Source organism: Erinaceus europaeus, chromosome 12 (assembly GCF_950295315.1).
Source record: "Erinaceus europaeus chromosome 12, mEriEur2.1, whole genome shotgun sequence".
In the NCBI taxonomy this organism is placed as follows: domain Eukaryota; kingdom Metazoa; phylum Chordata; class Mammalia; order Eulipotyphla; family Erinaceidae; genus Erinaceus; species Erinaceus europaeus.
Genome location: NC_080173.1, coordinates 61,824,833 through 61,837,745, shown reverse-complemented (window position 1 = coordinate 61,837,745; position 12,913 = coordinate 61,824,833). Strand labels below are relative to the sequence as shown.

Sequence of the window (12,913 nt, the reverse complement as noted above, 5' to 3'; positions counted from 1 at the left end):
ACCTACCCTATGATTCTGCAATTCCTCTCCTGGGGATATATCCTAAGGAATCCAACACACCCATCCAAGAAGGTCTGTGTACACATATGTTCTTAGCAGCACAATTTGTAATAATCAAAACCTAGAAGCAACGCAGGTGTCCAAAAACAGACGAGTGTCTGAGCAAGTTGTGGTATGTATACACAATGGAATACTACTCAGCTATTAAAAATGGCGACTTCACCATTTTCAGTCCATCTTGGATGTAGCTTGAAGAAATCACGTTAAGTGAAATAAGTCAGAAACAGAAGGATGAATATGGGATGATCTCACTCAGGCAGAAGTTGAAAAATAAGATCAGAAGAGAAAATACAAGTAGAACCTGAACTGGAGTTGGTGTACTGTACCAAAGTAAAAGACTTTGGTGTGGATGGGTGGCGGGGAGAATACAGATCCAAAATGGATGACAGAGGACCTAGTGGGGGTTTTACTGTTATATGGAAAACTGGGAAATGTTATGCATGTACAAACTACTGTATTTACTGTTGAATGTAAAACATTAATTCCCCAACAAATCAATTAAAAAAATAGAATGGCAACCCCTCCCCCCAACTCTTCATCGATACTAGTCAACAACTTGTTTGGCTTTATATGTTAACTCTCTTTTCAGCTACCACGTTCCAGATGCTAGCATGATGCCAACCATACTTCCCTGGACAGACAACCCCATCAATGTGTCCTGGACCTCCAATTCCCTAAAACCCCAGCCCATTAGGGAAAGAGACAGGCGATCTGGGAGTATGGATTGAACTGTCAATGCTCATGTTCAGCAGGGAAGCAATTACAGAAGCCAGACCTTCCACCTTCTGCATCCCACAATGACTATACTCACAGAGAGTTGAAGATAGGAGTGCTATCAAGGGAGTGAATGGGATACAGAGTTCTGGTGGTGATAATTGTGTGGAGTTGTATCCCTCTTATCCTATGTTTTTATCAGTGTTTCCTTTTTGTGGAAAAAAAACACTGCTGAAAAGGTCCTGGGTCCATGCTCCCATATGGTTAAAGAATAGAAAAGCTTCAGTGGAGGGGATGAGATACAGAGTTCTGGTGCTGGGAACTGTGTGGAATTGTACCCCTTTTATCCTATGGTCTTGTCAATGTTTCCATTTTATAACTAAAAGTAAAAAAATAAAAAAATCATTAAAAATATAAAATGAAAAAATGATTGCTGGAAGTGGTGGATTCATAGTGAAGGCACCAAACCCCAGCAACAACCCTGGTGACAAAAACAAACAATCCAAAATCCCAAACAGTTACTCTTTTGTGTTTGTGTGTGTGTTTGTGTTTTGTAGTAATGTGTAACTGTAGTAGATATATTGAATTATCCAGTCTTGAGACTTTTTAATTCAAGTAAATATTACTGAGGGAGGAAGCCATCAGAAATTTAGAATATTTACAAGGGAGTGAGTATTATGGACCAAGGGAACTAAGCATTTAGAAAAGTGATGGGGCAAGGAACATCCAAAGAGCTACTGCAATGGCAATAGCTGTGTAGGGTATACTAATAATTATGGTTTCTCCCTGACCCCCTCTGCCTCTAACTTCACTGCCTTATGACTGCCTGATCCTTGTGAGCCTACTGATAACAGGTGGATGTTTTCTAGCACTTCTCCAACAAACATATAATAAAAATTGCCACTAGAAATTAAGGGACCAACAATCCTCCTGGCAATGACTTTGATCCCAAGTAATGAGTAGTTGTGGTACCGAAGCTTGACCTGACTCAAGCCTGTCAGTGATGAATGATGAGGTTTGAAATTAGCACAGTCATCATGGCCCAGTTCCAAGTACTTCTTGAATTGAAAGAGAATATTCCTCAATTCTTCAATTCTCCTAACCAAGAATGAGTTGAAATGGAAAACACTGTTTGATAAAAATCTCTGATGGTATTGAGAACACAACGCAATAAATCACCTATGCAACAGAGAACTACACAGAACTTAAGAGATTCCTTGCAAAATTAATTATATCCATACAGTAACTATTAATATTATAAAGACCTGAATTATTATTATATTAGTCAATAAACAGAGTTTCTGCAATTGTAGATGGGGTAGAGCCATTAAAAATTTGTCCTATTCGGAGTCGGGCAGTAGTGCAGCGGGTTAAGCGCACGTGCCGCAAAGCACAAGGACCAGCGTAGGGATCCCGGTTCCAGCCCCTGGCTCCCTACCTGCAGGGGAGTCGCTTCAAAGGTGGTGAAGGAGGTCTGCAGGTGTCTATCTTTCTCTTCCCCTCTCTGTCTTCCCCTCCTCTCTCCATTTCTCTCTGTCCTAACAACGACAACATCAATAACAACAACAATAACTACAAGAACAATGAAAACCAACAAGGGCAACAAAAGGGAAAATAAATATAAAAAATTAAAAAAAAATTTCCTATTAGGATCCAGTTTGATGTCTTGACTGGTGTGGTCTGGTCACATACAGCTAAAATAGAATGTGTGTACACACACACACACACACACACACGCACGCACACACACACACATATAATTTTTTCTGGCATTGATTTGACTGACATTTATTATATGTAGGTACTCATCACTGACTGAAGCTCATAAATTATAGGAAATCTAAATTTCATGTAGCTGAGAACTATAAATTTTAGGCAAAACAAGAAATCAGTGAATTTAACATCTAAAAGTCTAGTTAGAGTTCAATATCACTTCTTTAAGGAAATTTGTAATCTATAAATCTTCTTGTAATGCTTAGGAACTTGATCTGATAGAGTTTATAATGTAGAATTACAAATAAATTCATTATTAAAGGTAAGCTTTTGGGCTTAATTTTTTTCAATGTATTCAAAAATATAATCACTTGTCTTTGCTTTGCCAAAAGCACCACACTAAGAAAATTCTCAGAATTTTGGCTGGTTTGTTTCTCCATCTTTATATTCCTATTAATACATTGGGTACCAGAGCAGCGAGATGATTGACCATTGGATCAAGTGGTCTTGTCAAACATCTTTTATTTTGTAAATAATGACAATGAGCCACAGAAAGTAGAAATGCATTAACTGATTAATATCAACTCTAGACTCAAGTCTCTTCACTATTTTTGTAGGACGTCACTCTTAGACTGCTGAAGAGAGATCCTCTGCTCCTCTTTTAAGAGATTGTTAGAGGTAGATTTCCTATAAAAATGTATGCAGCTCAAAACTAGAAGTCTTCATAAACTTAGAAATCTGGGAGAGGAAAGAGCTCATCTCTTTTCTTTTTGGATGGAATGAGTAATTTGAACTGACCAAATTTTCTAAAGTTTCCTTGTGGGGTCTGGGTTGAGATTGAGTCCCTCACCTGTAGCTGTGTTGTTGCAGCAAGCATTTTCTGTCGCATTTGCAGTACTGTGGATGAGGACATGGAGATAGGTACACTTTGCCTCAACCACCTTATATCTTCCCACATACAAGACAGCTGCAAAAGAAGTCACGAGGTCATATCATCATCCAAGCCAGTGCATGATTTAGGTTGTGGCATCAAAGCAAAGCAGAGAGAAGGAAACCTGACCCCTGATGTTTGTTCTCCAGTCCATTTTCAGATGCATGTGAAACAACTTTTTGATCTCTGTCCAATTGGAAAAAGATCTGAATGTTAATGAAACAGTCAGATCCACAGTTTAGTCTTTGCCAAATGATCCCATAAGTCAGAATATTGGAGACACAATCTGACAGGATGCAAGCTTCTTTGCTTTGAAAATGTAGTGTAGACATTGCTTTGGCATTTTTTTTATGACATAGGGCATATCAGGGCTGAAAGGGACCTTTGAAATAATTTATGCCCACCCCAGTACTTTGATCACTAAAGACCCCACAACTAAAGCTTTAGAGATTTATGTCCAGTCACATTGGTGCAAAGTAGGGAAGAATGAAATCAAAATTCAATATACCTTTGTGAACCACAGAAAATCTTGTGTAATGGAACTGGTGTGGCAGTCATCTATTTCAACAATTGGTATTTGATCTTCATTGGTGACTAACATATTATCTTTATAATAAAATATAACAGCTATGTAGAGTCCCCTAAAAAGAAAAAAAATTATCTTAGCCATTTCCTCTACCAAACTTGAATTACAGAAAATATTTTGTACACAATAGATTGCCATTTAAAATAAACCTTAAGGTATATTATAAGCAGTCATGCTAAGTATCACAAGTTTTCTTGTTCAGAGAACTTGCTCTTTTGCCCAAATTCTCAGGAGAAATATGATCTTCATGTTGTTTTCTAATAACAAAGACATTTCTACCAAGTTTCTGCTCAGAACTCAAACAAGCTGATACCTTAGTATTTCAAACATCATAAGAAAAGCATACCAAACCTACCTTTTTAAGGTCTTTACAAATTTGCTTGAGGAGTGGAATAAGTGTTTTAGGCTTCTTGAGACTGACTGCTTGCGGCCGGTGGTTTGTAGTTTTGAACCTTCTGGAACACAGAAAAAAAATGCATTGTAAATTCTACTGGTAGAGCACTTCCAGATTCTTCTTTCATCTGTCCTGCCTTTCTTTACCTTGTTCCTGTAATGTCATTTACTGTCAGTCTCATGTAGGAATTCAGTTGATGCATTCCGAAAAGAACCTCTCGTAATTTGCGTTGCCAGTGATAGACTCAATTAATGAACAATTCCTCTGAAATGTTGGAGATAAAGAGTAACTCCAGGGAAAATCACTTAGGTGTTACTTTTCAGATGAAAAACTAATTGTTGGGTGGAATAAAAAAAAAATGGGACCAACTCCTTTCCCTTCTCCACCATTGCCTGTGAATACTAATTCACTTTTCAATGCTGAAAAAAAAAAAACCTCTTCTTCTTAATATATTTATTCCTATATATGAAAAAATATAGGTAAAATATAAGAACATTATAGAAAGTCTAAAGAAAAGATAAAAAAACATAAATTCCTTCTCCAAAATATTCTGTCAATTTAATATATGGCTATGTCATTGGCCAGTTTTTTTTTTTCATCATGTAAGTATATTGGCATGCATGCAAAATAGGTGTAGGTATAGGTAGAATTATCCACCTCCTTATTCAGAAGAAACTGAGACTGAGAAGTTAAAATATACAAGTCAAAAGAGTAAGTGTATAGAGAACTCAAGGATTAATTCATTGTACAGATATTTACTGGGAAGCCACTGTATGGAAGGTTCTGTGGCTATAATGGTGAGCAGTTCATTCATTGCTTCTGTTCAACTCTCCTATTTAAATTTAGTACTCTCTATGATAAAAGTCAAGAACTTCCTAAAAGATTCTTTGTAGACAGTTTTTCTTTGGAATTGGTCCAGGATTTCAATTCTCATCTTCTATGTGGTGAAGGGAACTTGTGATTTTTGGGACTGTTACCAAATTCCTGACAGGCATGTCATTGGATCAGAGAAAAATGACCCATACACTGCTACCAGACAACTAACCTGAGTGAATGGACCATGGCTGAAGCCCCTTTGTGATTCTGCCTATGATCCTATAGAAGCAGTGGGCAATAAGCTAATTGACAAAAGCATTTATTACCAGCTGATGCTGGTAGTGATTATTCCTGGCAAAAACATTTTTTTTTTCTGACTTGAACATAAGTTTGGCTAGTCATAGTCTACTTGAAAATGTTGCTGCCACAACTTTCATTCAAATGTATTCATGGTGTACCACTGTCTTCTCAAACTTCACTAAGATCAGAGTAAAGGGGTTAGGAGAAAAGAGGACTACAAAGAAAAATAGATGGAAATAAAGACACAAGCAAGGAAAAATTTGTAATTGGAAAGCAAATGGACAGGTGGATTTAGTGGACTTGACAAAGATGAGTACTAACCCAATAGTAAAGAAATCTGAGATGTGACTTGACACACCCCATGGTGTCATACATTGCTGGAAAAGTGGTGGTGGTAATACATGAAGAGCTGAAAGCAAGAACACTTGTTGAAATCTGTTTATAAAGCAATTCAGTGTCTAGGTCTTCCTTCCCAACTATATAAGAAAGCTAGTGGCTTATTCTCTAAAAGCAAAAACAGGTTGCTAGAGTTAGAGAAAGAGTGCAATTAAAAATGCAGAGAGAAGGGTACCACTCTATTCAAAACAGGTGTATTAAATTAAAATCTTCACAGAGAATATTTCTTTTTTAAATTATTTATTTATTTATTGGATAGAGGCAGCCTGAAATCAAGAGGGAAGGGGGTGATAGAGAATGAGAGACAGAGAGACACCTGCAACACTGCTTCACCACTTGCAAAGCTTTCCCCCTGCATGTGGGGACCGGGGACTCAAATACGGGTCCTTGCATATTGTAACATATGCTCAACCAGGTGTGCCAATATTTCTCCATTGGACTTTTAGTACACTGTACTCAACCATACCCTCTTCAGGCAGGATACTGGAAGAAATGTCTTTGGTGATTCTGACTAGCCAAAGAGAGTATTACTTAAAGACTTTGACATTGACTTAATCTCCTAAAGTAAAGGTCATGTCAAATTACCCTACAGTAATGTCTATAAGTAAAGAGCCTTATTCACATTCCTCATGCATGAACTTGCTGCTCCTGGGTCTGTTTTCACCCTTTTTAATGTTCGGGGATAGAGGGAAAGCCTAAGTACTGTTCGACTGTTCATGGAACTTTCTCTGAGTGCACTGGTGCTTCCATATGGTACCATGAGAAGGTTTATGCCATACCAAGTAAGGTTCATGCCATACTCAGTAAGCTTTGTTCTGGACCTCTTTTCTCATAAATCTGAGTAAACAACTCAGAATCACCAATCACCAAGCAGTTATGAAAACTGTCCAATAGGAAAGGGAATGGTCGACAACAAATCACAGAGCTAGATAGGAGAAAGAGAATGTGCTGAGAATAGAAAATAAACAATGAACCAACGTGTATCATTAATAGGCTGAAAGATAAAATAATACAATATGCCCTCCTAAAAGTAATAGGAGCATATACAGGAATTATTCAGCATGAAAGAGAATCATTGCCATTAAAAAATTAGTGAAAAGTCAATAGAAGATTTAGAAAATAAAGCTGGGAAAATCTTCAAGAAAGTTGATCAACAACAAATAGGAAATGAAAAGAGGAGGAGAAAAGCAAAGGAAAATTAAAGGTGTAATCTAGGAGGTTCAAATCCTGAATAATAAAATTTTTTTTTACAGGAGAGGGCAGAAAAAAGGAAGAGAACTATATAAAGAAATAATTTAAGAAAATATCCCATAGTTGAAACATTTTAAGTTTATTTTTTTTCCTCTAGGTTTATTGCTGGGGCTTGGTGCCTGCACCATGAATCCACTGCTCCTGGAGGCCATTTTCCCCCACCCCTTTTTGTTGCCCTTGTTGTTTATCATTGTTGTTTTTATTATTGTTGTTGTCACTGTTGTTGGATAGGACAGAGAGAAATCGAGATAGGACTGGAAGACAGAGAGGAGGAGTGAAAGATAAACACCTGCAGACCTGCTTCAGCACTTGTGAAGCGACCCTCCCCCTTGCAGTTGGGGAGCCTAGGGCTCCAGCCAGCTTACTCCGGTCCTTGCACTTTGCACCATGTAAGCTTAAACCACTGCACTACCACCAGACCCCCAGATTTTAAGGTTCTATATTAGAAGGGATAGCTAAGTACATAACACAGCACATAAAAACAGACCCATACTAAGGCACCTATCAGTACAATTTTAGAATACTTAAGTTAAAAAGAAAATTAGAGCTTTTCAGAGTTTGAAAAAAAATTCATATAAAACTTGTGTAGTTGGAATGGCACCATACTTCCAGCACTGAAAGCTAGAAGGTAATATCGAAAGGAAAATTATTTAAATTAAAAATTCTATACTTATTCAGTATTTGCATATGTATTACAGTAAATCATCTTTAGATATCCAAAGTATTGAAAAATTAGTTCTTATGGATCTCAGGAAGTTGCTAGGAGAAAGGCTCCACTGAAATGAGATACTAACCAAAAAAAAGTCCAGAAATGGATATAAAAAGGAGAACTTCTTACTGAAGAATAGCATGAAGAAGAGTCTATTCAGTAGTGCTCCAGGCTTTGCTCTTGCTCAGGCTTTGCTCCAGGCACTGAGATAGCAAACATCCAGTCTGACTGGAGTAGAGACAAAGGACTTCATGAGAAGTTTCTTTAAGAAGGTTTCTTTAAGAGTATGACACAACACTAATGTTTGGGCTGTACTGAGAAAAAATGGATTAAGACTACCTCAGGGAGTAATTAGATGTAATCACTTAGGAAGACAAGAAAGTGTATAACAAATAAAATAATTTTACAAACTACAGGGAAAACAAAAATCTATCAAGACAAGATAATCAGAATGTACCTGATCATAATGTAAATGATAAATAATTATCTTACTAAAGCTATACCATAAATATATCAAGAGGATGGGGACATAATTATTGGGTGTGCATATAAGAGGTGAGTGAGTAAAAAAGAGAAGTTATAATTCTTAGTCAGATAATACCTAAAATTGATAAATAAATTAAGACTTAGCAATACAAGCTAAACACTGAGAGCTACAGAGAAAATTTCTAAAGAATTGAACCTGGGTCAGGCTGTGGTATACTTAGTAGAGCAGATGTGTTACAATGCACAAGCATCCAGGTTTAAGCCCCTATTTTCCACCTGCAGAGGGAAAGCTTCACAAGTAGTGAAGCAGTGCTGCAGGTGTTTCTCTTTCCAGCTCCATCTTTATCTGCTTCATCCTTCATGATTTCTGTCTCTAATAAATCAATAAATCAAATGTTACAAAAAGAATTAAACTTTTGAGAATTAGAAAATAGATAATGGTAGTAATTGCTATTTAAAAAACAAAATTATTTTAATTGCTTTATTTTAGGAGTCATATAGTCCTTAAGTAATTAATGAAAGGAACATATCATCTTATCTGCCTTTTATACTTAAGCACAGTGAGACAATGAGGTGGCAGGCAACTTGGAGTCCTGTAGTCTAGAATATAATATGTCTAACTTAAAGAAAAATGAAGATTAGACTAAAAATAAAATGAGAGTTCCTTTGCTGTAGCCATCTGTACTCTGCACTAAAAAGAGAATAATTAGGTCTGTCTCTTTTAAAATGTGAGAACTAATATGGTTATGGGGCGCTGCAGGGAGGGAGCACAAACATTTGGGATGGGGTTAGTGACTTGTCTGCACTAAGTGTGGATTTGGAAATACTCCTGAAATCTATTAATTCTGTCAAACAATATTAAACCTCTAGTAAAATACCTCAAAAGTAAAGTAAGAGATGTAGTTGTAAAATATTCCTGGTCTCTCTCATTATTGTTGCATGGTAAAATTGTACTTCTTTTTTAAAAAAAAAAATTTGATAGAACAGAGAGAAACTGAGAGGAAGGGGATATAGAGAGGGAGAGGGAGACACCTGTAGTCCTGCTTCACTGCTCATGAAGCTTTGCCTTCCCCCTCCCACAGGTGTGGACCCAGGGTGTGAACCTGGGTCCTTAAGCATAATAACTTGTGTGCTCATTCAGGTGTGCCACCGCCCAACTCTGTAAAGTCGCACTTCTTAGAGCCCTTGCAGTCATGTGTGGGCATTGGGACTCATTGTTGTGATCAATGAGATTTGAGAGTAAATGACACATAAAGTGTTGCCTATATGAGACCTTTAAGAATCATTTTCCTTCTCCCTTTGGAGCTGGGAAATATTTCTAGAGTTAAGAGAGGATGATGATAACGCAAAAGGATAGGGCCAGGCGGTGGTGTACCTGGTTGAGCATACACATTACAGTGCACAAAGATCTGGGTTCAAGCCCCTGGTCCCCCACCTGCAGGGGGAAAGCTTCACAAGTGGTGAAGCAGGGCTGCAGGTGTCTCTCTGTCTCTCTCCCTATCTCTCCACCATTCTCAAATTCTCTCTGCTCTATCCAATAATAAATGATAAAATAATTTATAAAACTCGAAAGAACCATTAACAGACATACAAAAAGTAGGAGAAATAAAAATTTGGGGGAATCATTTGCTTACTCAACACTAAATAATCCACCTTGCTTGATAAAGGATTTAAGCTCACTTTTCTCCTGAGAACTGCTATGACTACTAGACTGTCTGTTTAGATAAGGGCACTGGAGCAATGATTAGTTTTCATAGACTTTGACTTCATTGATTATTCAGCTTTTAAGTGTGTGGAAAATATGGGGCTTATTTTATACATTGTATTGTGTCTAGGATCTGTTAACATGGTAGGCAAATTTTCAGTTAATGCTTGTCAAAAATTGGATGATAGGACCTACACCTGGGAGGGTGCCTACTTTTTCATGTGTATGACTACCTTAGGTTTGAGCCTGACCTCCACTGCACTGGACAAAGCTTAGGTGATGTGGTGTCATTTTTGCTGGGCTGGCTTCATGGACAGGAGACAGAGACGACCAGAGACTCATGGCTGAGCTGAGGAACACAGTTCAATCTTTATTCACGAGCGGGGATGCGGTTCAACAAACTAATCTAATCTAATCTAATCTAATCACAACCCAATTCTGTCCTCCATCTCTCTCCTCCAGTGGAAGAGTCAGGAACCAAGAAGATAGGAGATGGGGAGAAGAAAGAAGCGAACCAGCGATGACTAAACCAAATGTCCCAGAGGCGGGGGGGGGGGGGGGGGAGAAGACCAAACCAATATCCCAGAGGCAGGGGGCTGCCCAGCCAACAGTGGGCGTGCAAACAGAACACATAGCAAACAACACAAGCGAACCCAATGTTATAAAAACAGAAGGTTTCACAAGCAGAATCCAGAAGCATACCAACAATGTGGTATTAGTCTCCCTCTCCCTCTCCCTCTCCCTCTCCCTCTCTCTCTCCCTCAAAAAATTGATTCGCAGTGGTGAGACCATGATGGCAGCAAAAAATTAGAAATCTTGTATGACAATTGAAATTCATCCTAGTTGTATATTTTTATGGTGAATACAACTGGATTCTTCATCATTTGTTTTTGTCTGTCAGGGTATTATCTATGTGAACAATAAACATTGGCCAATATCTCTGCTAAATTTTGACCCCAGTACTGACCATGCATATGAACTATGGACAGCTCTTTAGCCAAAATGTGGGTTTTGGTGCGTTCCATGTAACAGAAAGGTTGTTTTATTACTAGTTTTGCATTTGAAATACACTGTGTAGTTATTGAGTGCTCCAGGCTCATTGTAATGAAAACACTTTAATTCTAGGACATGTCAGTGAACTGCTAAGGATAAAGAGTGGCTCTATTCTTCATGTAGAATAAAAATAAGTTTGCAAAAATATTTATGCAATGTCAAGTTACTTTATTACATGACTTAATTCTCATAGAACCTTGAGAGATATTATCTTGTTCTTCTGATGCAAATGCTATTGCTCAGAAAAGTGAAATGCTTTTCTTTTTTCCTTCTTTTTTAAGGATTAATTTTTTAATTATCTTTATTTATTGGCTAGAGATAGTCAGAAATAGAATAAGGAGAGATAGAGGCAGAGAGACAGTTGCAGCACTGCTTCACCACTCACGAAGTTCCCCCCCTGCAGGTGGGGACCAGGGATTCAAATCTGGATCTTTGTTCATTGTAACATGTGCACTTAACCAGGTGAACCACCACTTGGCCTCAAATGAAATACTTATCTCAATAACACCTAGCTAGCAAATGATAGAGATGGAATTTGAAATAACTCGTTTATTTGTAGTATTTGTAAATTTCTGTGTCCACAGTAAATCTAAATTATTTTTTATTCTTTCAGAACTAGAGTTACAGGAAACTGTCTTAAAACATTTCTCTTTAATGTGATTTATTTTAACTTGGCATACTATTTATCAGCATTTTAACTTTGTGCCTTAAAATAGTTTTGTGGAAATATAGCCAGTTATATTTGAAAAACACTTGTTAACTAAATTCAGAATTTTATCTATCAGAATATTTATTGTGCATTGTTATTTCTAAATGATATATATTGCAAAGTTTTCAAACTTACTTGACTAGAAATCCTTGTTCAGCTAAATAGAAAATCACTCTTCTTTGGCACACACTTTTGATACTTTTAGGTGTTAATTCACACATGTTAATGTAAAAAGTACTGTTTCTTTGTGGAAAGTTTTGATTGCACGTTACTTAAGTACTTTTTTCTAAGATGGTGTGAATATTCATATCCAAATAGTGGAAGAGTGTGTAACGAAGAAAAGTTCAGTGGAAACTAGGAATAATTGGTCTATCTAGATATTTGTTTCTGGATATTAAATAGTAATCTAATAGTACTGGAGAAATCACTTAAAGGATGAAATAAAAAAATCTTCACTCGCACAAGCAACTTTGGTTTCCTTCTGGTAAAGACCAAAACCAAAGTGGCTTACAAATTATGATGAATTATCTAACTGATCACTTTATTACTTTTGCCTTTTTATAAGAAGTAGCAGGCTGAGGAATTACAGAAGCTAAAAATCAGAAAGAAACCTAAATAAGGCTGTCTTGGTTAATGAAGAAGGTTAAGAGGACTTGGGCTAGGCAGTGGTGCACCTGGTTAAGCTGCAGCACACATTACAGTGCACAAAGCCCTCAGTCCCCACCTGCAGGGGTAGAAGTTTGACAAGTAGTGAAGCAATGCTGCAGGTATCTCTCTTCCTCTCTCCCTCTTTATATCTCCATCACTTTTCAGTTTCTCTCTGTCTATATTCAAAATATATAAATAAACAAAATATTAAAAGGAAAATTAAGTGTACTTTGGTCAGTGTAATGCTGAAGGTCTTGTCTAGGCAAGAGTCTTCCTAGATATACAGAAATGTTACACAATTTGGGTTTACTTTCAAGTTATGTACTTACATCTCTCAGCCAGTTGCTTATTCAGCATTACTTTCTTGCAAACACTTGTCCTCATGTTTAGCTATAGCCAGTATTTATGAAGGGCTCTGTTGTTATAGGAACATTTTGCTAAC

At 37.2% G+C, this 12,913-nt stretch overlaps 1 protein-coding gene across 1 annotated transcript in view; it reads right to left on the bottom strand.

Moving 5' to 3' along the window:
* Positions 1-12,913, bottom strand: part of ANKFN1 (ankyrin repeat and fibronectin type III domain containing 1) — a 198,037-nt gene that overhangs the window by 74,071 nt on the left and 111,053 nt on the right. Inside the window, exons 9-11 of the mRNA XM_060204893.1 lie at positions 4,360-4,459; positions 3,927-4,059; positions 3,338-3,454 (exon numbers count right to left, since the gene is read on the bottom strand). Coding sequence (XP_060060876.1) covers positions 3,338-3,454; positions 3,927-4,059; positions 4,360-4,459 — 350 coding nt within the window. The remainder of the gene's footprint in view (positions 1-3,337; positions 3,455-3,926; positions 4,060-4,359; positions 4,460-12,913) is intronic.